This window comes from Mustela erminea, chromosome 2, assembly GCF_009829155.1.
Source record: "Mustela erminea isolate mMusErm1 chromosome 2, mMusErm1.Pri, whole genome shotgun sequence".
Taxonomy (NCBI): Eukaryota; Metazoa; Chordata; class Mammalia; order Carnivora; family Mustelidae; genus Mustela; species Mustela erminea.
The window spans coordinates 138,264,790-138,292,262 of NC_045615.1; the positions used below are offsets into that span (position 1 = coordinate 138,264,790).

General features: G+C 38.5%; 1 protein-coding gene across 10 annotated transcripts in view; it reads right to left on the bottom strand.

Annotated features, from left to right (window-relative positions):
- Positions 1-27,473, bottom strand: part of FRYL (FRY like transcription coactivator) — a 261,657-nt gene that overhangs the window by 144,077 nt on the left and 90,107 nt on the right. For 6 of the 10 annotated variants that reach the window (XM_032334260.1, XM_032334259.1, XM_032334258.1 and 3 more), the window contains exons 1-3: positions 15,089-15,432; positions 6,697-6,698; positions 354-553 (exon numbers count right to left, since the gene is read on the bottom strand). In XM_032334260.1, the coding sequence (XP_032190151.1) occupies positions 354-553; positions 6,697-6,698; positions 15,089-15,105 (219 nt within the window). In that variant the 5' untranslated portion in view covers positions 15,106-15,432. Of the gene's footprint in view, positions 1-353; positions 554-6,696; positions 6,699-15,088; positions 15,433-27,473 lie in introns of those variants that run through there. The other 4 variants (XM_032334261.1, XM_032334264.1, XM_032334263.1 and 1 more) reach the window with 1 other exon arrangement.

The window sequence follows — 27,473 nt, forward strand, 5'->3', positions numbered from 1 at the left end:
CATTACAGTCCACTCTTGGCGTTGTATGTTCCGTGGGTAGGGGGGAACGTATGATGACGTGTGTCCTCCACTGCAGTATCACACAGACTACTTTCGCTGCCCTAAAAGTCTTCCTCCTTCTGCCTCTTCATCCCTCCACCCCCAGCTCCTCTCCCCAGTGCTCATTTTACCATCTTCATAGTTTGGCCTTTTTAAGAATGTCACAGAGTTGGGACTCTACAGTATGCAGCCTTTTCAGATTTGCTTCTTTTAATTCTTTTTCAAGTACATTATTTCCTTTGGAAACTTTGTATTATAATGGTTCGTGCAAAAGTTAAGAAAATATTTCAGATTTATAGGTCAGCTCTACTCACCAAGGGTTCAGCCATTACAACTTCAATTTTCTTTTCAGCCTGAACAGCAAATTCTGCAAAGAGACTCTTGATGACATATTCACCAGGCTTGACATCTGGGTCAATCGTAATGCTTGACATGATGATATTCTTTTTTCCCAAAGTGGAATGAAAGTTGGAGGAAGCACAGTACTTATTCACTTTGCTGACTGGTGCTGAAGCTAAAAATAGAAGAAACAAAAGAACTCTAATGATCAACACAAGGATGAGACCCACCGTGACCACCCTATTTAATATGCTTCCTGTCCCTAAACCCTGTCCAGGTCTCCCAATCTGTATATCATACTCTATTTTTCTTTACTATACTTGCTACATTCTCACAAACTGCCCAAATGTAATTTAGTTATGTGTTGTTTTTTATGTACTGTTCTTCTTTTGACCCTACTAATGTGAAATTCCTAAAAACAGGGATTCTCTTTTGTCTTTAAATAATAAATAAATCTCAATAAATCCCAAGTGCCTAGAACAATGCTTAGCATATACTGGGTATATAATAAATACATACTAATTTATCAATTCTAAACAAAGTGATGTGTAATGAAGGGAATAAAACAGATGGGAATAAAGGAAACATGATTGGTTAGGGCACTGAAAGATACTATTTGGGAAAGCATGATTAGGAAAAGGCCTCACTGAAGAAGCTACATTTAAACTCATCTGGATAGCAAAAAAGAGGCAGCAAGGCAAAGCACCAGGAACAGAAAGCGCTAAACTGAGTGAGCATATTTGATAAACAGAAAGGAGACCAGTGTGGCTGGAGCTTAAGGGAAGAAGCTGGGGTGACAGGCAATTTCAGACGAGGTCAAAATCATTAGTCAGGGATTTAGAATTTTGTAGGGAAATCAGATTTTATTCTAAGTGAAATTAAAATTCAGTGGGAAGTATTAACTTGAAGAGGGATAGGATCTTGCTTCTCTTCAAAGATCTCTCCAGCTCCTCCAGAGAATGGACTAGAAGGCAGCATGGATACTCAGGGACGCTACTACACAGGCTCAGGTAGGACAATACTAGCTCAGGGTAAGAGGATGGAATGCACAGGAGAGAAGGAAAGGACTTGACATTTGTTACGTGTTAGTGAATCTGGCATCAAGGTGAAGGAAAGGAACTGGCAATGACTTGTAGGATTTTTTTTTTTAAAGATTTTATTTATTTATTTGACAGAGATCACAAGTAGGCAGAGAGGCAGGCAGAGAGAGAGGGGAAGCAGGCTCCCTGCTGAGCAGAGAGCCCGATGCGGGGCTCGACCCCGGACCCTGGGATCATGACCTGAGCCGAAGGCAGAGGCTTTAACCCACTGAGCCACCCAGGCGCCCCAACTTGTAGGATTTTTATTGCAATCTTTCAAAGGACAGTGGTGCCATGTCCTCATCTAGGGACGTCCCAGCGCCTGCCCCAGCTGGGGTACAAAAAGAGCACACGTCGATTGCTACAGGCTCTTTATTGTCACAGGTTTTGTCCTCTTGACTGCTGGGCCTCCCTCCTACCTTCACTTTATCCAGTCACCTCGGTCTTTCAGTCGGCTGTGTAACACAGACCCTTCCCTTCCCAAACTTCAGCTCACGTCACTGTGGCCTAGATATTCACTGAAAACCTGCAAATCTGTACTTCTCTATCCCAACCTGATCTCCAGGTAATGCCCTTGCATAAGGTGTCCCCAAAGCGAACCCCTCCATGAAAACATGAAACATGCTGAATTTCCGTATGTGTGTACCTAACTACAGGGCAAATTTATTCTAAATACATACTCTCCAAACCAATAAACTATTCTGTCAACAAGCAAACAAACCCAACCCTACTATGCCATAGTGTGCCAAAATAAATAAAGGTGACGCATGATAACGCCAAAAGAAAATTCTAGAAAGTAATGCAAAATACAAATATTTTACTTCAGAAAAAATAACTGCAAATTAAGAAAAAAAAATTGTTGAAAGAATTTCCAAATACTTGGCCTCCCTTCATGTCCTAGTCATAATCTTTATTTATTTATTTTTCCACAAAACAAGAGTATTTTCCCTCCAAAACCAAAATTAAAAATTAGTCATGCATGATGCTTATATATTAAAAAATAATCTAAAGAATATTACAAATTGTGAATATTGCACCTAAAACTAAATATCTTTGCAACACTTCCAAATCAAAATATATTATGTATTGTATTCTAGAACTAAAATTATATAATAAGAACAATTCAAAACAAAAATTCACAGTCCTTTGAACACAGTACACACTATTTATTTTAAAACAATGACCTGTTTGTTTACTCTGTTCCATAATCCAACATTGTGTATTATAAAAGAGAGAATCTGTTCACAACTGTTACTGTGAAAAATAGAGATCTTAAAAGAAATTATTTTGGATCATTAAGCAAACTCTATATTTTATACCCATATTATGTTGGATAACCATAGGAAATCATAAAATAGTAAACAACAATGACAACAAAAACTACTCAGTTTCCAGAAGGTTAATTTATATTTTAGACATAAAAACGAGGATAAAACATTTTTGAGACTTTGACTTAAGGTCAGAGTTAACAAAATATATCTTTTCTTTTAATTAAGATTTGTAAACCTTGAAATAAGATTCATAAGATCATAGCAGTTACAAAGTTTCTTTGGCTTTAACTTTACAATAAATGTACCCGAAGAAGCCTTGTAATAGATCTGGTATTTAAATTCTAGACTTTAATGAGGTATAGCCTTTTTATTTTTTTTTTTAAGATTTTATTTATTTATTTGACACAGAGAGAGAGAGAGATCACAAGTAGGCAGAGAGGCAGGCGGGGAGGGGGGCGGGGAGCAGGCTCCCTGCTGAGCAGAGAGCCTGATGCAGGGCTTGATTCCAGGACCCTGAGATCATGACCTCAGCCAAGGGCAGAGGCTTAACCCACTAAGCCATTCAGGTGCCTCGAGGTATAACCTTTTTTAAATGACCTTTTTTTTAACAGTTTCTCCAAAAAAGAAAAAAACTAGCTAAAATGACCTCTCAAATAATTTGCCTTTACCGTCTTACACTTCCTAGAAAGTATAAATTAAGCATAAACAAATATTTCTAGGCATCAAAATAGCATATTTTAAGAAATTTGCTGGGTGCCTGGGTGGCTCAGTGGGTTAAAGCCTCTGCCTCTGGCTCAGGTCATGATCTCAGGGTCCTGGGATTAAGCTCGGATCTGGCTCTTCTGCTCAGCAGGGGATCTGCTTCCCTCTCGCTCTCTCTGCCTGCCTCTCTGCCTACTTGTGATCTCCCTCTGTCAAATAAATAAATAAAATATTTAAAAAAAAAAAAAAGAAATTTGCCAATAAAGCCAAAAGTTTCAGAACCTGCACTTCTCTTCTAAAGATTTCTCTTCCAAATATCTGCACTACCTTCTAAAATAAAAATATCTCAAGCTTGAGAAAATCCAATTTTTATGAAAAACGAATGTTTTTAAATCAAATTTATTTATTTCAATTGTATTTCTTAGTATTTCATGAATGCTTGTTGACTCCATTAATACCAAAAAGTAATACAGAACATACATACTTAATGAGATTTCTGGTCTAAAACAATCTAACGTTGATGTTAAGGACTGGCAAAGTAAATTATCTTTATAATCTAATAAACAGAATGCTCTGTAGATGGTTGAAATGACATCGTTAAAAAATACTGAATGGCACGGGAAAATATTCAATGTATGGAGTTAGGTGTGAAAAGGTCATAAGAGAGTAAGTACATAAAACCAAAATAAGGGGCGCCTGGGTGGCTCAGTGGGTTAAAGCCTCTACCTTCAGCTCAGGTCACGATCTCAGGGTCCTGGGATCGAGCCCCACATCTGGCTCTCTGCTCAGTGGGGAGCCTGCTTCCACCCCATCCCCACCTGCCTCTCTGCCTACTTGTGATCTCTCTCTCTGTGTCAAATAAATAAATAAATAAAAATCTTTAACAATAAAAAATTAAAAGGCAAGAAGACTATCTGCAACATAGAACAAACACAGAGCTAATCAATTTACCCCCATCCACAGAGCTTTAATGAAGTAGGTTAGAAAAAAACCCTTACCCCCAAACTGAAAACTAGACAAAAGACGATATTTAACTCCACTAATGTTTTTTAAACAAGTAAAAATTAGGTAACGTTTCTCAAAGTGGTTACCCCCTCTCCCAGTTTTGTATTTCACTGTAATGTTCAGCTTTGGTAAAGCTGTGTGACTATTTCTTATATTCAGCTAATAGTTAAAGAACAAGGGTGGTCTCTCTACACAAGGTGAAAAGACTAGTTTCCACATAACTAGATTAACCTGACATCATCTGTTTGAGTTAAATGTTTTATAATGTAAAACAGTTAAGACTTCCCTATATGTTATCATAAAATTTTGAAAACTTTATGTAAGCTTATGAGAAAACGAAGACATACCTGTTAGAGCATAATTCTTTTTTTTTTTTTTTGGAACATTTTATTCATTTTTTGACAGAGAGATACAGAACATAAGTAAGCAGAGTAGCAGACAGAGGGGGAGAGAGAGAAGCAGGCTCTCCTCCGAGCAGGGAGCCCAATGCAGGGCTTAATCCCAGGACCCAAGCCGAAGGCAGACACCCAATCGACTGAGTCACCCAGGCGCCCCTAGAGCATAATTCTTAAGAACGCAGTTCAGGTATTAAATTACAAATTTTAGGAGCCCAATGTCATATCAAGCATCCTTGGACTACAATTCACTAAACTCTAACTGCTGACAAAAATAATGCAAGACCTGAATAACTAAAACATGGGAATATAGGCTCGCATGTGTATTCTTTCTTTTAGATAAAGTGCAAATAAAAAAATAAATATGGTATTTTTTGACAGCTTATTTATATAGCACTGTACCTAGCATATTTACTAAAATAATTATCTTTTTCATGCTCTTAAGACATCTAGACCCTTATAAATTTAAATTTAGTCAAAGAGAGCAGACAAATGAGAAGACGTAACTCCTAAAATGAGATGTGTTTGGTTTTACTACTTTTTTTTTCTTTAAGATTTTATCTATTTATTTGTCAGAGAGAACATAAGCAGGGGGAAGGGTGGACAGAGGGAGAAGCAGGCTCCCACTAAGCAAGGAGCCCAATGTGTGACTTGATCCTAGAACCCTGGGATCACGACATGAACCAAAGGCAGACACTTAACCAACTGAGCCACCCAGGTGTCAATTTTATTACTTTATAGCAACGATTCTCAGCTTTTTTTTTTTTTTTTTTGCTTCCACTATGTTCCTACACACAGCATTCTAAACAGTAACATCTCTCAAAATACAGAGGGATTCTCAACAATTGGGATATCTCAGATAGGAATGCGTGGGGGCAGGTAGCTGTGGTTCAAAAAGATCCCAGCGGAGTCTGTGAAAAATGCCTACAGTTGGCCTACCTCTGAGAACAGGTCTTTAGGGGTAAAAATTCCTACTTTATCATCACAACTTTCTATATGTATGGGCATATCACACACATATGTTTATGTATAAAAATGCAGAAGAATAACAAAGTTCCATACAACTGCTTACTATCATAATTATTACTTTCACGGTGGGGCACCTGGGTGGCTCTGTCTGTTAAGGGAGTGAATCTTGCTTTTGGCTCAGATCATGATCTCATGGGTTATGAGATCAAGCCTCACCTTGATTCTCTCCCTCTGCCCCTCCCCCAACTTCCTCTCTCTCAAATAAAAAAATCTTTTTTTGAAAAATTATTATTATTACTACTTACACAAGCTAACAATAAAAATTTTGATGACCACCCAAGAAAAAGAAAGTATGAGGTAAATGGCCTTGGAACAAGAACAAATGTAAAAAATGTTTCTGAATTAAAAAAGCAAAACCAAAATTCTTAGTTTGAAAAGGGAAGCCTATATCCCAGCAAGTTCTATTGTGGATATCAACAAGCTGATTCTAAAGTTTATATGGAGAGGCAAATGACCCAGAACAGCCCACACAACACTGAAAGACAAGAAAAAAACTGGAGGACCTATATTACCCGACTTCAAGGCTCACTTTAAAGTCCCAGGAAAGGGGCACCTGGGTGGCTCAGTAGGTTAAGCGTCTGCCTTTAGCTTGGGTCATGATCCCAGGGCCCTGGGATAGAGCCCTGCATCATGCTCCTTGCTCAGCGGAGAGCCTGCTTCTCCCTCTGCCTGCTGCTCCCCCTGCTTGTGCTCTTTCTCTATCTGACAAATAAATAAAATTATAAAAAAAAAAAAAAAACAAAGTTCCAGTAAAGAGACAGTGTAGTATTGGTGAAAAAACAAATAGATTGGTGGAAGAGAACAGAGAGCCCAGGCATAGATCCACACAGAGTCAACCGCTCTCTGACAAAGGCAAGGCAATCAATGGGAAAAGGAGACTTTTCCACAGATGATGCTGGAATAACTGGACATCCACATGCAGAGGCGGAAGAGAAATCATCAACCCAGACACAGAGCAGACAACTTTCACCAGAATTTACTCTAAATGGATCACAGATTTAAATGTAAAATAAAAAGCTACAAAATTCCCAGAATATAAGGCAGACGAAAAGCTAGGTATTTTTGGGTTTGGCAGTGACTTTTTAGATATAACACCCAAATGGAAGCCTTTGAAAGAAAAATTGGTAAGTTGAGCTTTAGTAAAATTAGTAACTTCAGTTCTACAAATGACACTGTAAAGAGAATGAAAAGAGGGGGCGCCTGGGTGGCTCAGTCAGTTGAAGTGTCCGGCTTCACCTCGGGTCATGATCTCAGGATCCAGGGAGCCCACATCGGGCTCCCTGCTCAGCAGGGAGTCTGTTTCTCCCTCTCCCTCTGCTCTTCTACCTGCTTGTGCTCTCTCTCATTCTCCCTCTATCTGTCTCTCTCAAATAAATAAATAATATATATATATTTTTTTAAACCATTTTTTTTTTAAGATTTTTATTTATTTATTTGACAGAGAGAGATCATAAGTAGGCAGAGAGGTAGGCAGAGAGAGAGGAGGAAGCAGGCTCCCTGCTGAGCAGAGAGCCCGATGCGGGACTCGATCCCAGGACCCTGAGATCATGACCTGAGCCGAAGGCAGCGGCTTAACCCACTGAGCCACCCAGGCGCCCCAATAAATAATATTTTTTAAAAAGAGAGAGAGAATGAAAAGACAAGGCACAAATTGGGAAAAAAAAATCTTTGCAGAATACATATCTGATAAAGGACTGCTATCCAAAAATATATAAAGTCAACAAGTAAATAACCCAATTTTAAAAAGGGGGGGGGCAAATATCTGAACAGATCCCTCAACAGTGAAGGCACAGAGATGACAATTAAGCATATGAAATGATGCTCCACATCAGGTCTTCAGGGAACTGCAAATTAAAAGGACAATGACATGCGACCACACACCTACTGGAACGGCCAAAAATCCAGAACACTGAAAACATGAAATGTCGGTGGCAGGTATGGAGCAACAAGAACTGTCACTCATCACTTGTGCAAATATAAAATGGTGCGGGCACTCTGGAAGATGGTTTAGAGGTTTCCTACAAAACTAGGCATCCTTTTACCATATGACCCCCGCAGCCACGCTCCTTCGTATTTACCCAAAGGAGTTAAAAATATGTCCACATAAAAACCTTAATAGGGATAATTATAGCAGCTTTATTCATAACTGCCAAAACCTGGAAGCACCCAAGACGTCCTTTGGTAGGTGAATGGAAAAATAAACTTTGGCACATCCAGATAATGGAATATTGTTCCGTGCTAAAACAAAATGAATGATAAAGCCAAGAAAAGACTTAGAGGAAACCTACATGTGTATTATTGAGTGAGAGTAGCCAATCCGAAAAACTGCATGATTCCCACCGTATGCCATTAAGAGAAAAGCAAAAGTTCGAAGGCAGTAAAAAGCAGCATGACTGCCAGCGGCTGGAGGGAGAGATGATGAATAGGGGGTCACAGGTGATTCTGAGGACTCCGAAACTATTCTGTATGATACTGTAATGAAGGGAACATATCATTACATTTGTCAAAACCCATAGAATAGACAACACAAAGAGTGAACCTTAATGTAAACTATGGACTTTGGGTGATTATGATGTGTCAAGTAGGTTCATAAATGATAACAACTGTATCACATTAATATAAAATGTTAATAATAGGAGAAATGGGGGCAGGATAAGAGGGTACATAGGAGCTACTTGTACTTGCTGTTCAAATTTTCTGTAAATTTTAAACTGTGCTAAAAAACAAAGTCTGTTTTTTTGTTGTTGTTTTTTTTTTAACTCAAAAAGAAGGGGCACCTGGGTGGCTCAGTCAGTTAAACATCTGCCTTCGGCTCAGGTCACGATCTCAGGGTCCTGGGAATGAGTCCCGCATGGGGCTCCCAGCTCAGCAGAGAGCCTGCTTCTCTTGGTCCTCCCCACTTGTGCGCGCATTCTCTCTCTCTCGCGCATTCTCTCTCTCTCTCTCTCTCTCTCAGATAAATAAATAAAATCTTAAAAAAACAAAAAACAAAAAACTCCAAAAGAAAAGCCCATTCTATCCCTGTCAGCCAGAACCAAAGACGCCTGGGAAGAGTCAAAATAAACAACAGCTCAAACTAAAGCTTAAAACAATAATGTTCTTGGATCAAGCTGAGAGAAAGGAAACAGATTATAAGTCAATTAAAAATAAAAATGTCAAAAACACAAATCAGGTTACATAGTAGACTAAAAGGAGAAACAAAGTTAGCAAAATCAGTATCAGGGAATAATAGCGAATTTCAACTTTTGGTGGTGAGGCCAATTAGGTTGTTGTAAGCTCTCAACAAACTATCCAGAGAAAAACTGCACATTTGGAAGCAACTGTATCAGAAGAGGAAATAAAGATAAATAATAGGTATGCTGTGGGTGTTGAGAGGTATAATATGAAACCATCATTTGATGACTTCAGTGCACATACACAGTTTGCTGTAATCTCAAAATTTCTTCAGAAATGCAAGAAACTGGGGCACCTGGGTGGCTCAGTGGGTTAAAGCCTCTGCCTTCGATTCAGGTCATGATCTCAGGGTCCTGGGATCAAGCCCCTCATCGGGCTCTCTGCTCAGTGGGGAGCCTGTTTCCCCCTCTCTCTCTGCCTGCCTCTCTGCCTACTTGTGATCTCTGTCTGTCAAATAAATAAACAAAATCTTAAAAAAAAAAAAAGAAAGAAAGAAATGCAGGAAACTCACACCAGACATTTTATTTCTGACAGAAATGAAACATTATTAATATGTTATCAAGGTATTTTGCACATTATCACGTTACCCTAATAAACATTTTTTAAAATTTTTTATTTTAATTCCAGTATAGTTAACATACAGTGTTATCTTCGTTTCAGGTGTACAATTCAGTGATTCAACAGTGCTCCACGTTACTCAGTGCTCATCACCACAGGCGCCCTCCTTGATCTCCATCACATTTATCTTCCCCTGCCCAGCTCCCCTCTGGTAACGATCAGTTTGTTCTCTGTAGTTCTAACAAACTTATTCCTATTTCAAGTGATATGCTGGTAAATGTCTCTTTTAAAAATGGTTCTGATTTATAGCATTTGCCCATTTCCATTGTGTAAATGTAGTCATCATGGCTGATTTCAAGCCACCACGGGTTTAACAGCAAGCTGGTAAAATTCCTAGCAGAGACTAGATCCAGAATATACCTCTTCAAATGACTGTCCAATCAGGATGAGGAAGCTGACTTCTAATTAAAGTCGCTTGCCACATGGGCATGAAATAAAGAAGTCAGGTCCTCAATTTCTATGAGGACCTAAGATCAGTGGCTTTACCTTCTCGAGAATCACCAGATTTTGATGCAACCTTTTTTTTTTTTAATTCTTTAAAGGTCTAGATTGATAACATTCTATTCGCTTAGAATAACTACTTCTCAAATCAAATATGTTGGTTCCATCTTCAAGTTCATTCACATAAAGTGGGCTATAAAGAAAAAGCTTTCCCACTTTGATAGATATTTGCCTATATTTTCTTTTAACTCCTTTTTATTTACTTAGTTTTACTCCTCCCATTTAAATCTGTCATCCAACTGGAGTTTATTTGGAGTGATAAATAAGTAAACAGAGCGAAATAAATAAATCCTAAACAAAACAAAACAACAACAACAAAAAGATTCTGGTTTTGGATGCTTTGCCCTGCCTGGTTATATACATGGAGGGGAAGCTGAGAGAAGAAATTTCTTTTAAAAGACTGATATTTATTTATTTATTTATTTATTTATGAGCGTGGGCAAGCAGGGAGGGGGGGAAAGGAGAATCTCAAGCAGACTCCCTGCTGAGCACAGAGTCCCACACAGGGCTCAATCCCTGACCCTGAGATTATGACCTGAACTGAGCCCAAAAAGTCTGATGCTCAACCAACTGAGCCACCAGGTGTCCTGTGAAGAGATTCTTTTAAAGAGGAAAAGGACTGGAGGTGAATTAGGCCTAGAACGTAGGCTGCGAATACCTCTTAGGCCTATTTGCACTGGACTGTTCCTTTAAATCTCATACCTGGATACCTGTCTTTTTGAGGAGTGATAGGCTGCGGTCCCTTTCTTGATCACAAATTTACCAAATTAATGACACAGTGAAACTACAGTCTCATAATAACAAATGTAGAAAGATCATGGTGAGATAATAAAACATAAGCATCATCAAATTTTTAAAATCTGCTTTTGTATCAGGCCCTCCTTTTACTTACTGTACCTTTATCATAGGCTTTATTATCTGTTGGCACAAATACTGCTGTTCACTCACCGTTTTCAGTATTTTCTCAGCTACTGTTTTTCACTTATACTTCCAGGCTTATGCATATCTTCACAAAGTAATTAAGAAAAAACTGACATCTTAATTAAGACTTCTTGTCTGGAACCTAGCATATCGTCATTAATTTATCTACCTTTGTGTATGCCACCTGCCCTCCCCAAAGTATACTTTCTTTCATAAGAGATCTATAGAATTCTTGTTTTGGATTTGAATTTTTATTCACTCTTCAAGCTATTAATGTTTAAAATCAGAGTATGTAGTTCTTACTAATTCTAATCATAAATACTTTGAATTTCTATTGTGTGAATGCCATCATTTTTCTTACCATTCAGTCCAACATTTTTTTCTTCTGGTGGAATTTCAATGGATAGAAAAATTAAGACTTTTGCTTGTTCTTTGGACATCTGTTCCTAAAATGTTTATTTATCCTACTCTAAACTATTCCTACTGAAAACAGTTTCTAAACATAGAAGTCCCATGACATCCTTGGCACATTTCCAGTGTTTTTTACTTGAAGTCTACTACAGAAATATCGCTTATTATAAAGCTCAAGAAAAATGACCTATCTCTAAATAATCCATTATTCACTCAGCTAGAATCTCCCTGAGGTTATTATTTCCTTGTACTCTTTGAACCATCAGAAACTCAGCTAAGGAACTATTCTAAAAATCTAGAAATAATGTGGTATTTTTAAAATGTGCATGAACCCAGGAGTCAGAAGACCAGGGCCCAAACTTGACTTGGCTACTTGGTATCATTATAATGTTGGTCATATTATTTAACCTTTTTAAGCTTTTGTTTTCCCTCAAGAGAATGAATGGGTTGAATTCTATCTCAACCATGGGTACGTATCAGTAGTAACAAGAAAGTTGTTTTCGTTTTTGTTCTCCTCTTGTCCTCCCATAAAAACATTTGTTGCCAGTGACAAAAGCTATTGTGGGAGACTTTCCTCTTCTAGTGGGACAAGAATCTGGGGATCAGGACAGGACAGCCCTGAAGGGAATATGGGAACACCAGGACCCTGCAGGACCTCGTCCTGCAAATATACGTAGACTCGGGGCCTGAGGGAAGTCACCGACTACATATGGATGTATAGCCATCTTCTCTGCCTTCCAAGAAGCTGAGCGCAGTCTAATAAGGGGGCTAAATCCTCCATTCCCATGAGGTTGAGACAGTGGGAGAAGACAAGAACCAGAGGGGTTTCCTCCTAATAGCTTAACTGGGAGCCAAATAAGAGGGGCTCACAAGGGCTGAGACTGCCTTAGATTTCCTTCTATCACTCTTGGGATTACTCTTGAAAGCACTGTAACTGTATGGCCCACCCTTCAGAAGCAGGCAAGAGACCCCTCTACAGAAAATCGAGGGGTCAGAGACAAAGAAAACAAAATTATTTACCAAACATGAGGAGCAAACACCATTCTAGGTTTCAACACACCAAATCTATTTCAATTAAAAACAGAAACTAACCAAAAATGCAGGCTCTTGCCTTATTACTTAACATCAGGAGGTTAAGGGACAAGTAAATGCAACAGCACAAAAATATTGAATCATTGTTATAAATATTGAAAAAGAAACAAAGCTTTCTTTATTAAAGCAATAATTACCTAGAAAAGAAAGTGGACAAGAATCTTCTCTTCACAAATATAAAAATAGTCAAATAAATGTAAAAAGGAAAACATAGGACTTTTATAGGGGAAACTATAAGAACCTCTTTTTTTGTTTGTTTAAGTAATCTCTACACCCAATATGGGGCTTGAACTCATGACCTCAAGATCAAGAGTCTCATGCTCTCCTGACTAAGCCAGCCAGGCGCCCTATGAGAACCTCTTACAGAACATAAAAGAACATCTGAACAAATGAAAAGACTTATTTGTGGGTAAGAATACTTTTTATTGTAAGGGTCAAGTCTCACAAAATTAAATTCCAATTAAAGATTTCAATACTATTTTTTTAAGTTGTACTGGATAAAAACCATCTTAAGGTATACATAATGAGGATTAAATACCCCCAGAAAAACTTTAAAAAATTATTTAAAAAAATATAGAGAGGGGTGCCTGGATGACTTAGTTGGTTAAACGTCTGCCTTTGACTCAGGTCATGATCCCAAGGTCCTGGGACAAAGGCCCACATGGGACTCTGCTCAGTGGGGAGCCTGTTTCTCCCTCTGCTTACTGCTCTGCCTACTTGTGCTCTCTCACTGTCTGTCAAAAAAATAAATAAAATTTAAATATATGTGTATGTGTGTGTGTATATATATATATATATATAAATATTTTCTAAATCAGAAGACAACATAACTGTAATCAGAACACATTATAACTATATTTGAAACATTACATCAAAATATAAAGCTATTTCAGAACATAACAGTAATCAATTCAGTAAACCTAAGTACAGATAAATCAGATTAATGTAAAACATCAAACAACCTCCTAAAAATCCCAGAATAAGAATTCAACAGGGGCAAAATCGGAAGGAAGAAGATGATTTAGTAATAATGTTGGAATATCACCTGACTATTCATCTGAAAAAAATACACTATATTCAAAAAGTGAAGTCTAGATTGACAGGATGTTGAAAATTAGTTTTTTTAAGTTTTTAAAATGTTTTAAAGAAAAAACTTAGGACTCAACATAAAGAATTCAGGGAAGAGGAGACTGTTGGCCCAGACAGAAAACCCAAAATTATTTTAAAAAGATTAATGCATTCAACCAAATAAACATTTTAAATATTCATACAGCAAACAATACTATAAACAAGACAGGGCAAATTTGGAAAAAAATATAATGTAGGTAACATAACAGCTAATATAAAGTATTCAAAGAGCTCTTAGAAATTAACAGGAAAAAGACAACACAATAGACAAAATTGGCAAAAAAAAATGTAATTAGGCAATTCACATAAGAACAAATTTGAAAAGACAATATACGAAAAAGATACTCAAACTTTGTATACCCAGAAAATGCAAATCAAAAGTAGCAATAAGCTTTCATTGTCTACACATCAGACTGGCAAATACTAAAGTGAAAATCAGCTCTATTGTTGGCAAGGTACAGAGAAATGGAACACTTTACCTACTGCTGACGGAAATGTAAGGTCCACCCAAGTATAGTCCAGTAGGTTGAGCAAAAAGATGAGTAATTCTGGCCCCTAAAGGAAGCTTCACAGATATTAATTTCTTTGATCTGCAGGCTTTCCATGCAACTTTCTGATTAGAATTTAGCTTCCTATGACCTACCCCACGAGGAGAGGGAAGGAGTGCCGGCCAGCCCTAGCATTAACACCCACTTGGCACATTTCTCATTGTAAATTAGTAAATTGGCAAACCTAAAAACTTGTCTCTGTCAGACTGTTTATTACAATTCCACCTCCTGAAACAGATTTCATATCCACTCTCAGCATTAAAGCAAAGTCAAGTTTTCTGACCCGATCCCGGTCTTTGCTGGCCTTCTCTGGTAATTCCTTAAATCACAATCAAAATCTCTGGAGGGAGGCCCAGGCATCTGTTAAGACTTTGACAGGCCCCATCCCGATTCTAAGGCGCAGCCAAGGTTGAGAATCATTGCCTTACACTATCCATCGTTGGGGGAACAGTTGGTTCTCTACAGTGATTTCACTTAAAACTAATTCTGATCAATAGAAAGTTTCAAAAACACCAGAAATAAGGAAACCTGGGTACAGAATAACCACAAATAACATCCATCAAGCAATTTGGAGAGCTGTTAAATAAAAGCATGTCACTGGGGAAACACTCTTGAAGCAGAGTGAAGGATCAATAAAACAATTCAAAAACCTAATTTTTAAAAAGTCATATGTCGTTCTCCCAGTTCAAACTAGAAACCTCAACGAACTGCTTTTTCTCTCGTGGTTTCAGCCCCTTCCCCTTGCTCTCCCCACCACGCCCCGAACCACGTATCCTGGTGCCCTATGAACCCCCTGCCTCCTTATCGGTGATTTCAAAGGGTGAGGTTTCAGGGACGAGAACTCAAGAACCATCGCATCAGTCCCTCCCCATGCCTTGTATCTTCTAGCCAGTCTAGTCACCAAACCCCAGCAGACTGAAAGGAATGCTTTCTTTTTCCTGCATGCTTAAGCTCTGAGTGCAGTAAGAATATTCCGCGTGGACTCCTGAAAAAACTTCCTTCACAGTTATCTGTGCTTCTTAGCGGATGAGCTAACAATGTCAGAAAGCAGCCAAAGTGACGCTGATTTCAACCAAGTGAGGCCGGGCCCATCAAACCGTGGAATGCATGCCTCTGTATTCTGCATAAAAATGCACCACTAGCCTTACCTTCAAGGGTGTTACTAAGGCCATTTTTTTTTTTTAAGATTTTATTTATTTATTTGACAGACAGAGATCACAAGTAGGCAGAGAGGCAGGAAGAGAGAGAGAGGAGGAAGCTGACTCCCCGCAGAGCAGAGAGCCTGATGCGGGGCTCGATCCCAAGAACCTGGGATCATGACCTGAGCTGAAGGCAGAGGCTTTAACCCACTGAGCCACCCAGGCGCCCCAAGGCCATTTTATTGGAATCATCATTTTCTCTTCTTCCACGGTCTCCCTACAATAAGAATGACTCATTCATATATTGCTCCAACATTTTATGTGAAGCTCTTAGTTTTTCAATTTTTTTTTAAGACTTCACTTCTTTTTTAAGAGCAGTTTTAGGTTCACAGCAAACCAAGAAGGAATGGTGATTTCCCATAGGCCTCTGCTCCCACGCATGCACAGCCTCCCCCATTACCAACATCTCCTAACGGGATGGTTCACTTGTTAGAGCTGATGAACCTACACCGACACGTCATTATCACCCAAAGGCCACTGATTACCACAGAGTTCATTCTTGGTGTTTTATATTCTATGGGTTTGAACAAAGGCATCCATCAATATAGTATACTACAGAGTAGTTTCACTGCCCTAAAAATCCTCTGAGCTCTACCTATTTATCTGACCTTCCCCTTAACCTCTGGCAACTACTTTTCTTACTGTCTCCATAGTTTTATCTTTTCTAGAATATCCTATAGTTGGAAGCCTACAGTATGTAGGCTTTTCAGACTGCCTTCTTTCACTTAGTAATAATGCATTTAAGTTTCCTACAAATTTCTTCATGGCTTGACAGCTCATTTCAAGTTAGCACTTAATATCCCATTGTCTGGATGGGCCACAGTTTATCTACCCACTCACCTACTGAAGGACAGCTCTGTTGCTTCCGAGTTTTGGCAAATATGACTAAAGCCGCTCTAAACTAAGTGAAGATTATTTTAAACAAAAAATATTCATTTAATGCATCTAATGTAAATCTGCATTTATCAATATGCAATTTATAAGTTGTTACACTATTAATATATTAATAGATATTAGTTTATCCTTCATTTTTATGGCTATTTTCACTTTCTGTTCCATAGGTGTCAATAAATACATGCATTATTTCTAAACCATCCATATGATTTTCTACTATGTACTGCCATCACATTTCCAATTCATTATCTTCTAATAGAAATGAGTCTGACAGTTTGGAATTTGGCTTCCACAGTATTCCCCCAAACAGATTTCTCTTGAATTCTCTTTTTCAAAAAACCCTTAAAACTTTACTCATTTTAGCAAGTTTTTTAAAATTGGGGAACACCATGCTTCCATCAACTAGAAGACACAAAATAAAATTATAAGAAATTCCACTTAGGCTGTATCCTGTGACATCATGCATTAAAGATCAGGAGGAGGAATAATTAAGAGAACAAAGCCCATTCCATCCTGCAAACGACTAGCAAACTCTGTCTCATCAATGTGATGAAACTATAAACACGGTTCCTTCTAGAAAAGAAACCTAAAAGAATATGGCCAGTCTTGGAACATTGGAACAAGCCAGAACTCAATGATTTGGCGCTTAACCACTAATGTAGGCCAGGTACCTGTCAGTTGTCACACTTCAAATATTTAGCAATTGGTATAGAGGGACAGTTGGAACTGATTCTGACTACAAATACCAGTACAGCCATAAGGATGCATAATGGCTGAACATCAGTGATGCTGGAGGTAGTGAGAAATCTAGTAATGGAGGCCGAACATGGTATCGAGTCTGATAACAGGTAAAAAGCACCATGGAGACCCATGAAAGAACAACAGTTACATGTTAGCGAACAGATATGTTCCACAAAGTCTAAGAACAGGAAGTACACGGACCTGTGATAAGGGAGGTGTATCTCATCATTAAAAAGGTACATCAGCAGAACTTGATTCTCTTCAGGTCCTAATAGTTGTTTTTGGATGAGAACTTCATTCTCTTGGGGAGCAAAGCAGAACCCCATATTTAAAGGAAAGAGTTTGTTTGACAAGGCAAGGCTCTGGAAGGAAGAAGTACCAAGAAGTAGAGGTGGGGGCTTTGACCTCCATTCTTTGACACAAGAAGGAGTGGCAGCCCAGACACTAGAAATGAAGAACAAAGTCAGGTCAAAGCTTGTAGTGAGGCTGGACCAATGCTGAGTTGTCCGGACAAGAAAGCTAGGGCTCTCCAAAACTCACCATCATAGCATAGGACAGGACCAAGGGCCTGCTAATAAGACAGAGGCTTTATGTTCTTTTTTAAAAGATTTATCTGAGAGAGCAAGTATGCAGTATGGAGGAGGGGCAGAGGGAGATGGAGAGAGAGACTCAAGCAGACTCCATGCTGAGAGTGGAGCCTGAGCGGGGCTTGATCTCATGACCCTGGGATCATGACCTGAGCTAAAATCATGAGTTGGATGCTTAACCAACTCACCCAAGCACCCCAAGAAGTTTAGAAAAAAGAGGGGAAGGTTATGACACCCAGGTTTATGAAACAGCAGATCTGAAACTTGCCACAGATGTTACACTGTCCTTTTTATTCTTTTTTTTTTTTTAAGATTTTATTTATTTATTTGAGTGGGGGAGAGAGAGAACGAGAGCGCGCAAGAGCAGGGGGAGAGAGAAGCAGGCTCCCACTGAGCAAGGAGCCCGATGTGGGACTCAATCCCAGGACCCTGGGATCATGACCTGAGCCAAACAAAGGTAGACACTTACCCAGCTGGGCCATCCAGGTGCCCCTACACTGTCCTTTTTGAATAATCTTAGACACCTATAAATATTATGACCATTCATCTTAGATTTTTCCATCTTGAATTTTCTCATGAGTAAATTATATGCCTTATTCTAATACTTACCAATACAATAGTTTCAAAAAAACCATGAAACTAAATATTTAATGAGTTATAGAATCAGTTACACTTCTCACAAATTAAGTATCAAGATGCCTGGGTGGCTCAGTCAGTTAAGTCCCTGGCTTCGGCTCAGGTCATGATCCCAGGTCCTGGGATCGAGTCCCACATCGGACTCCTTGCTCGGCGGGGAGTCTGCTTCTCCCACTGCCTGCTGCTTACCCTGCTGTGCACTCAATCACCCACTCTCACTCTCTCTGACAAATAAATAAAATCTTAAAAAAAAAAAGAAGAAGAAAATAAAGTATCTGTGCCAAATGAGGTAATACTAGCTTTAAGGAGTTAGAATCTGTGTATTTCCTAAATGGATAAAGCAGACCCACGATTCCTAAATTCAATGATGTCTGCAGCTAGGAACTCTAAATTCAGGGACCATCACAGAATTCACACTATTCACTTAGCACAATGAGTTGGCTACTTTGTCTAGGCTTCATTTCCCAAAGCAGACAGATTTCTCTGAGGGATGAAAGAGTATTCTGGCAATAAGCAATAAGTGATTCTCTTACACTGTGATCAATTTTAACTCTCAATGGCTCCATCTCTGAAATTAATGTCACTGAGAACATAAATTACCCTTCTGAATTCATGTGTAGAAACTTAGTTGAAAATCTCTGTCACCTCCCATATCTATTGTTCCCAGATCTTAAATATTTCTCATAGCCATGATTAAATGAGTTCGTATTTTGTGAAGCACTCAGAAAAGTACCTAATCATGTAGTAGGCATTATATACATGTTTGCTTGAAAAAAAAATAAAGAAAGAAATGACATTTCTTCATTTGTTCAACCTTCCTTTCACATCTGATCTGCAGCAGTCACATCCTAACCCTTTCCCGTACACAGTACCTCCCTCTCTCTCCCTACCCCCACCGCCATTCCATGAAAACATTAGCCTGATGAGATCATCGCAACCACTGTCATGGAGTCCATCCATAGTTACGTCTTCAAGACACGCTCTGGCCCAGGCCTACCTTTCCAGCTCATTCCCATGCTTCTCCGCTCCAGCCAGATAGGTCATGTGTCCTCTACTGCCCACCATGTCATATCCTTTCTGCCCACCCACCCTTCCCCCAAACTGTTAAATTCTGAAGTATCACTAGAGATCGGGGATGACTTTCCATTGAAACATGAAGAATTAAAGGATGTTAGCTAGAGAATTTGGTGTGTAATGTACAATGGTAACTATACTCTATTGAAAATATTAAATTAACAATATTGTGTTTTATTTTTTAAAGTTACTAGAAGAGTAGGTCTTAAAAGTTTTCATCACAAGGAAAAAAATTCTACCATATGAAGTAATGGAGGTTAATCTCATTGTGGTAACTATTTTGCAATGTACATATATATTAAATCATTATGTTATATGCCTTAAACTTAGACAATGTTATTTGTCAATTACATCTCAATAAAACTTGGGTGGGGGGAGTTTGGGTATTTGGGGGGTGTTCTTACTGCTCTTAAACTTATATGAACACCAATTTACTCTTCTATTTTAAAATAAAGCAATTTATCTACCAACAAATGTTTCAACAAAATGTGGTACATCCATACAATGGGATATCATTCAGTCAGAAAAAGTAATGAAATAAATCGATGCATGCTACAAATAGATGAGCCTTGGAAATATGGAAAGTGAAAGAAGATAGTCACAAAATGACACCTATTAGGATTTCACTTACATAAAATGTCCAAAAGAGCCAAATCCGTAGAGACAGGCAGTAAATTAATGAGTATGAGATTTCTTTTAGGGATCACAAATGTACTATAACTAGAGAGTGGTGATGGTTGTACAACTTAGTTAACACATTAAAAACTACTGGAGGACAGACTTTTAAAGGATGACATTATAGTATGTGAATTATAGATATCTTACATATCATAAACCCAGTATTTTTTAAATGGCAATAATAGTTTGCCCCATCAAATTTTCAAGATGCTTACATGAGATAGAATAAATATGTGCACATAATTTGACTGTATATGCACATACATGCACACACACAATATATGTACTTATAATACCAGACTCACAATTATTTCAATACATGGTAAGTAGTAATATTTCAATCAAAAGACATATAAATTTTAACTGGTTTAGATAAATGCATAACTGTGCCTCTGGGGCTGACATTTACTATTTTTGCAATTCAGGAAAAACATCTCTGAGCATTAAAAACTCTGTAAACTTTGCTCATTGTGCAAAAACCCAAGTAATTTATGCAGATTGTTTAACATACCATACCTTATTCATATTAATTTATAAAAAGTGTGGTTAAAAATAAGTCCGTATCTCCTCTATGTCTGTGATAACTGAACTTTTGGAAACACTAGCTGTTGTAAAATTACGAATGCAAAATAAATCTTATAAATATGTTTACAAGAGGTATTATATTGATAATGTGTGTGTGAGCATAATTAACACTGCAGATGTGTAACTGAATAGATCTCAGGACTGAATCTTGCATTGTCTTATCAATTTTAGGGAACTAAGCCAATCTTTTAATGATAACATCCTCACTACACAGCTGGTTTAACAGAATGTTCCTGATTCAGTTTTTAAAAGAAGTAATGCCTAAAACTGTTGGCACAAAGGCAAAATCCTGAATTTAGGCCATATGAATGTCACTTCATTGTTGTTACTGAAAGAAATAAGCTCGACTATAATCAAACTTCAGCAGCACTGAATCAACATTCTGCCAGCTAAGCAGGCCTTGGAACCAGAGGGCCTCTCGCGATTAATATAAAATGTAGCATTTAACAATAATACAAATCCTGGGACACGCATCTTATAAAAGTGAAACACTATCATTTAATGATCAAGAACTATAACATGCACTGCTATTAAGTTATGTTCAATGACAAAAATTTAATTTTTCTTTTTTAAGGAGAGTAAGGACAACATTTGAAATATACAGTTTACTTAATGGAAAAATTACTTGCCACTTCCTTTTTTTTTTTTTTTTTTAAACACAAAAGCTATTATAAATTGGGTTTTTCTCTATTCTTCCTGGGAAATTCACTAAACGGAACTGAGTAAAATGCTGAATTTTTTTTTTTTTTTAATTCACTAAGGTATCATTTAAAAATTCCTGTTTCAGGAACTATTCCCCTTAGAGACCTCACTAGTATAATAATAAACACATAGTAGAAGAAGGACCTTATATTTATCCTCCTTTTTCCTGTTATTAATCCAACCCAACAAAAATGACTGCATCCCCAAGCTTGCTCTTAGTTGCCTACACAGTTATGAAAACTTAACTAAGCATTAAGTATACAAAGAAGTATTAACTTTGCAAAGAACAAAAAAGACAATCTGCCCTCTGGGAGCTTACATTGAAGTGGTAGAGAAAGCCATGAATGAAGTGATAAGAAACATGATTCCATGATGTTTAAGGTGAAGAAAAGGACGGGTCTTCAAAGATGGAGAATTCACTTTGAAGCAGGCCTAAGGGTGGAGGGGACAAGGGGGGCAAAGGGGACAAGGGGGCGCACTCCAGGCAAAGGAAGCATCAGATACAAGGCACAAATACAGCAGGAACTGGGCAAGCCCAGCAACAGGAGACAGAGAATGAGCAGGGGCTCATCCGTCAGGCGATAAAAAAGACTGTGAAAGAGGGGAGAGACTTTAAGAGTGGGCTTTTAGAAGGAGCCCTTGGCAGCACCGTGGAAGGGACTATGAGGACAAAAAGGAAGCTATGACAGTATTCCAGATGATAAGGAAGAGAGGCCTGGATTAAGTTAAGTGGCTCTGGCAAGAGAAGGCAGGAGAGTCTAAGGAAATTGTGCAAGACACATACTGATAAGTGGATGAAAGGCACGGAGGGTAGGTGGTGTACGGGTGGGTGTGAGGGCTGTGGACCCAAACCTGCTTTCTGGCTCGGGGAAACCGTGGGTGGCAGTGCTGTCTACCACGAGGGGCTGTCCCCTGTGGTCCAAAAGGATTCCTTCGGTCTCGTACCCCCCATTCTTTTCATGTGTAATAGTCACGTGGTAAAACATGATACATATGTAAGTGCGCTCACTGAACTTCCTTACTGTTAACGTCCTGTGCATGTTAGCACTCCGACTAAGCTAGAAGCTCCTTTTGAGCAAAGATCACGTCCATCTGTTACAGTATAGTTATGCTCAGTCAATATTGGCCAATGCAAGTGCTGGATTCTTAATACAGTCCTTGGCAGAGACAGGTAACTGCTGTCCTTTTCTAGGGTCTTAAACATATTTTAATCTTCTCTCTCTTCTTTTTAAATACAATAAGGCTAAGGGGAGATTTTTAAAAGACCATCTGCAGATAGATGGTAAAAGAAAAACATTCTCCCACTTTCCAGGGCTAGAACAGACCTAGTGGGGGGCCTCAGTGAACAGTGAGACTTTGTGTTGTCTTCTCAATATTAACCTATTGCTTTACAACTGTTAAGAACACCTTCAGGACCAGGCCGTACCATGAACGGCCAAGGGCAAAGGGATGCCCACAACCTGAATCATTATAACAGCTAACAGCAAAGGTTTTACAAACATCTGTTTTGGGTTCACTTTTGGATTCAGGGGATGTGATTACATGAGATTTGGCGGTGGCTGGTTACACGGTTCAGGCAATGACATGAAGAAATGTTTAAATGGTCACAAAACAAAATAACCACATAATTCAAAAATATCTAAGCGATCTAAGTTTTTACCAGACAAGCTGCTGTGATATCATCTAAGGCACTGTTCCTATAGAAGAACCCATTAATTATAGCTTCCTTCTCACTATAAAACTGTCTTACTATTTTTAAAAAAGTACATGGTAAGGATGGGGGAAGGGGGAAGATTAGAAACTACAGTCTGTTTTAGTGAAAAGGCATTCTTGTATTCCCCTTTGCAGTAGTAAAAGTATTTAATTTAAATTAGTAATTATAAGTCAGTTATAATTCTCCCAATATTTTAATTCACTTAGAAACTTTCCTAGAACTAAGATAACTTTCTGCCATCTGGCACAACAATATCTCCATATGGAAGAATTCCTTACAGATCAAAAATAAAAGAAATACGGAGATTGTAAATGCAGTCTATTTGGCAAAACACAAATCTCCTCAAATTATACTCCATCAGGCTTTACCTTAAGAGGTTTTCTCCCCCTATGTCAACATTTGGCCATCTGTATTATTTGCTTACAAAACAAAACTACACTAAATAAATATTTTGGTAAGGAGTTAACCAGAAAAAATTAAATATAGTCTTTCATCTTTTATTCATCAGTTTGCTCAGGCACCAGAAGCACAGTTGGGAGCAAGAACAACTGGGTTCTAATTCCAGTTCTCTGCCACTGTATGACCTTGGAAGAGTCATATTTTTTTTCTACATTTCAGTTTTCTTTGGGTGAAACAGACATTACAACAGAATCTTTGTTTGATTACTTCATTAGTTGGGTATCATATTATCAAGGTAATTTTGACCAAAAAGGAAAAAAAAACAGGCTATGGTAATAAATCATTGCTATACGTGCTCTCAGGTCTTCAGAGAAAAGGACCACTGGAAAAAACTAGAAACACTGAACAAAATTAGCATTTCTGCTAAACCTATGTATTAGGAAGGGAATTACAGACAAAATAGTAACTCAGTGACGTTAGTTTTACTGAGTTACCTAAACTTTGAACGTTCTTTAGCAGAAAACCCACTATATACACGAAAATTACTCACTGTAACTTCAATTATAGGAACAGGGGAAAGTTATGATCATTATATTAAATCGTCTGATGCTTTCGGATAGCTGATGTGGTTTCAAGCAAACATCCTGTCCTAACAGAACTATGGAATAGTACTGGGATCCGATGACCCTGCAGAGATCAGAGGCTATCTGTCATTTCCCCCCCTGTGCTGGACCAATTGAGAGAAACTTTGCCAGAATGATACAGATTACTAAGAAAACCAACGCTGGTAAATTTCAGTCTCAGACTCTTTAACTGCCGGTATTACAACTGCCCAGCGTGTGCACGTCCAGATTTTCGATCCGTCTCCCTGACTGCCATCCAAGAAAATACTCCTCGTGTTATTTTCAACAGCTTTTCTTGCGTTTGGACTGGTCTAAAGAATTAGCATGCAAGGAAGGGCCATGATCATATATCAGCATTTCTCCCATTTAGGAATATTTATACTTACAGCTGCTGCTCCAGGACTTTAACAAGGACTTTATGCTAATTTCAAAAAACACAGAATCCTGTAGGCTCAACATTGTGTCTCAACTGGGCTACAGCAGCAGGAACGGCCCCAGCAGCAGCAGCAGCAGCAGCAGCAGCAGCAGCAGCCGCGGATGTGCTGATCTCTCTCCCCAAGCCGCTGTCCCTTCTCTTCTCGGAGGCAGCAGAGTTTTGGCCCACAGTGCTTTGGCTTCATTACCATGCAGTCTCGCAGTGACGCACGACTATAGTGGAAAGGCTGCTGAATGCAGATGAACTTGCCCGTTGAATAAAAGCTTACGAGTTTATTACAAGTGGCCTGAAGGACAGCGTCACCTTTCTTGAGGTGGCCATACACGTGGCCCCAATGATCTTCTCTGCTTCTGTTCCTGTTTGCCGTTCTGAGGAACTGTGTCTCCGGCTGCCTCCGGTGGAGTCACTCACTACTGACTGCTAGTAAACAGACAAGGGAGGCCAACTTTTCTCACTAAGGGCCTTCGGGATCAAAACAAATTCGGGTCTAGCAGAGGTCTTTAAATCACTTCCTAGAACAGCCGACCAAAAGGAAGAAGAAGAAGGAAAAAAAAAAAAAAGGATCGGTGGTATTTATCCCACTCCAACATCAGTTTTCTCTAGGTGATTTTGGGAGTACATTCTCTCCACCCCCAAGCAGCAAGCGGTGACTTTCTCAGCAGGCTAATGGTACAGAGTCCACTGCCTCACTTAACCCACCGGAGAGAACGCAGGCTAATGGGATGAAAAGATGATGTAATGAACGCTGTGGCCGAGCCCCCATCAGCCTTCTAAACTGCTCAGCTCAGGACAAAGTTTCCTCTGCTGCATGCAACTTATTCAGAAGAGGGAACTCTATTATAATAATGGGATTATTTCAAAACATAGGGCCTTCTATTCTTAATAGAGCACATAATTCCCCTAGGAAATCTCACAGTCGGAATATCAATGAATAGCGAGAGATCTTCTGGTCAAATAAAATGCACATTTTCAAAACTGTATTCCATAGGAATCGTTTTGAAACTGGAAACTGACACTGTTCAAAGCCTATCTGCTCTTCAAAACAGTAGGAAAACTCCCTAATCAAACCCAACAAATTTTTTACTGTCAGAAGAAAAAGTCTGGACCCCATAATTAGCTCACTATGATGCTGAAGGTCAAGAGAGCATGTGGTTTTTCATATGTGGCAATACATTTGAATTGACCCATTTATGCTACCGTATCCTTTAAATACCACAAGGAATAAGTAAATTCAATGATCAAAGCATAACTGAATAAATTTATTCATAGCCAAATGGCTAGGCACTCTATTCAAAGCTGAAAGAACATCCTTCTATATACTAAGGGAAAAAGATAATCTTATCCATTAAGACATAGTCGGAGGTAACAGGAATGCTGGGAATTTCATTTAAAGCTAGTGCTTCTTCAGAGGAGTTCAAGAAATACGGAGTAAGTCTGGGCCATTCCTACTCCTGAACAGGCCCCAAACCTAAATTCAAACCAGGGCTGCAAAGGCTCACCAAACAGACCCCCAGGGACCAAAATACATTTTCTGGGTACATCCTCTTGATCAGAGACCTCAGTAAAGAGCAGGGATCCCCCTGGGTCAAATGAAACACAAATGACTCAGTGTCGCATGAATAAAGGGCATTCCACAGTCCAAAAGCACGACCTCCTACATTCCATTCTTATACATTAACAATGCATATTAACAATGCATATTAACAAACAAAGGGCACTGAGTGGTATACAAAACCAGTTTTTCTCTTTAATTAAAGTATTCCCTAAAGTGATTTGACAATACAATCCTCTTTTCATTGAACAACTATTATCAGATTCAGGGAATAAGCAGATCTAGACCCAAGCAAACTATGCTATTAAACGCCAAGACTCAGAACTGAACCACGTCAGCAAGCAGACAAGTTAGGGGACGTGTACCCAGATTATTTTGCCATATTTTTTCTACCCCTATTGAGCTAAGCCTGCTAGTCTCATCAATCTTAAAAGCTACTCAACACTATTTGCTAGAATGGCCCACAAAGTAGTTAAAGTTCATTTCTAGTAAACCTTTAAAAACTGTAACTAGCTAAATGAACTGTATAAAACTATAACTATAGTTATAATATGAACTATAACTAGCAAAATGAACATGCTATAGAACATGAGAGTATGAGAACTTTTTTGAGAGTGGGGGGTAGAGGTTAAATAATGGGCGAGTCTCTCACAACCTTGAAAAAAAGCATTTTCTTCTGCCTAACTTTTGTCCACATGGATCTAAAAGAATATATCAGTTTCTATTATATCTAATCAGCCTGTTACTCTGTAAATATAGCCGAGGCAAATCTACAGCTTCTCTGGGACACAGATGTATAAAATCAATTTTGGGGCTTATTTTGGAAGCTCTACTTGACATCAGGATTTCCTTATAGACAGAGGGGGAGTGAAAATGGCACTTCCCATTTATATGGGAAAAAATTTGATAAGCCCACTCGTATGGGCAGAGCCTGGGCTCTGAATTTTATCCTGAAATGCAAATAATAAGTCATATTACTACTCCAAATATTAATGATAAATTAAACAACGTTTAATGGAATAAGTATTTCCTTTCTAAACCTTCCCAAAATGTTATCACGCAAATCACTCAAGTATTCATCAGAAGAACTACATATCCACCCACAATTACATATAGGCCCAACAACCCTTTTAGAAGACTAGGGTAGCAGAGACCTACAGTATTCTGAATGCTTTCTCAATCCCTCAATTACTAGTCATATTTTCATATTACACAGATAATAATACTCCCACCTTTCTTCAAGTGAGTTCTCTATTTTTAATCTATAGATTAATCACAAAAACACATACCCTAGGGCTTAATGCAGGTTTGCCAAAGACCAGTCTAAATATCAGTCCTCGATTTTACTCTTTCTATAACTTTAGAATTCTCCAAGATGTATCATACATATATATTTTTCAG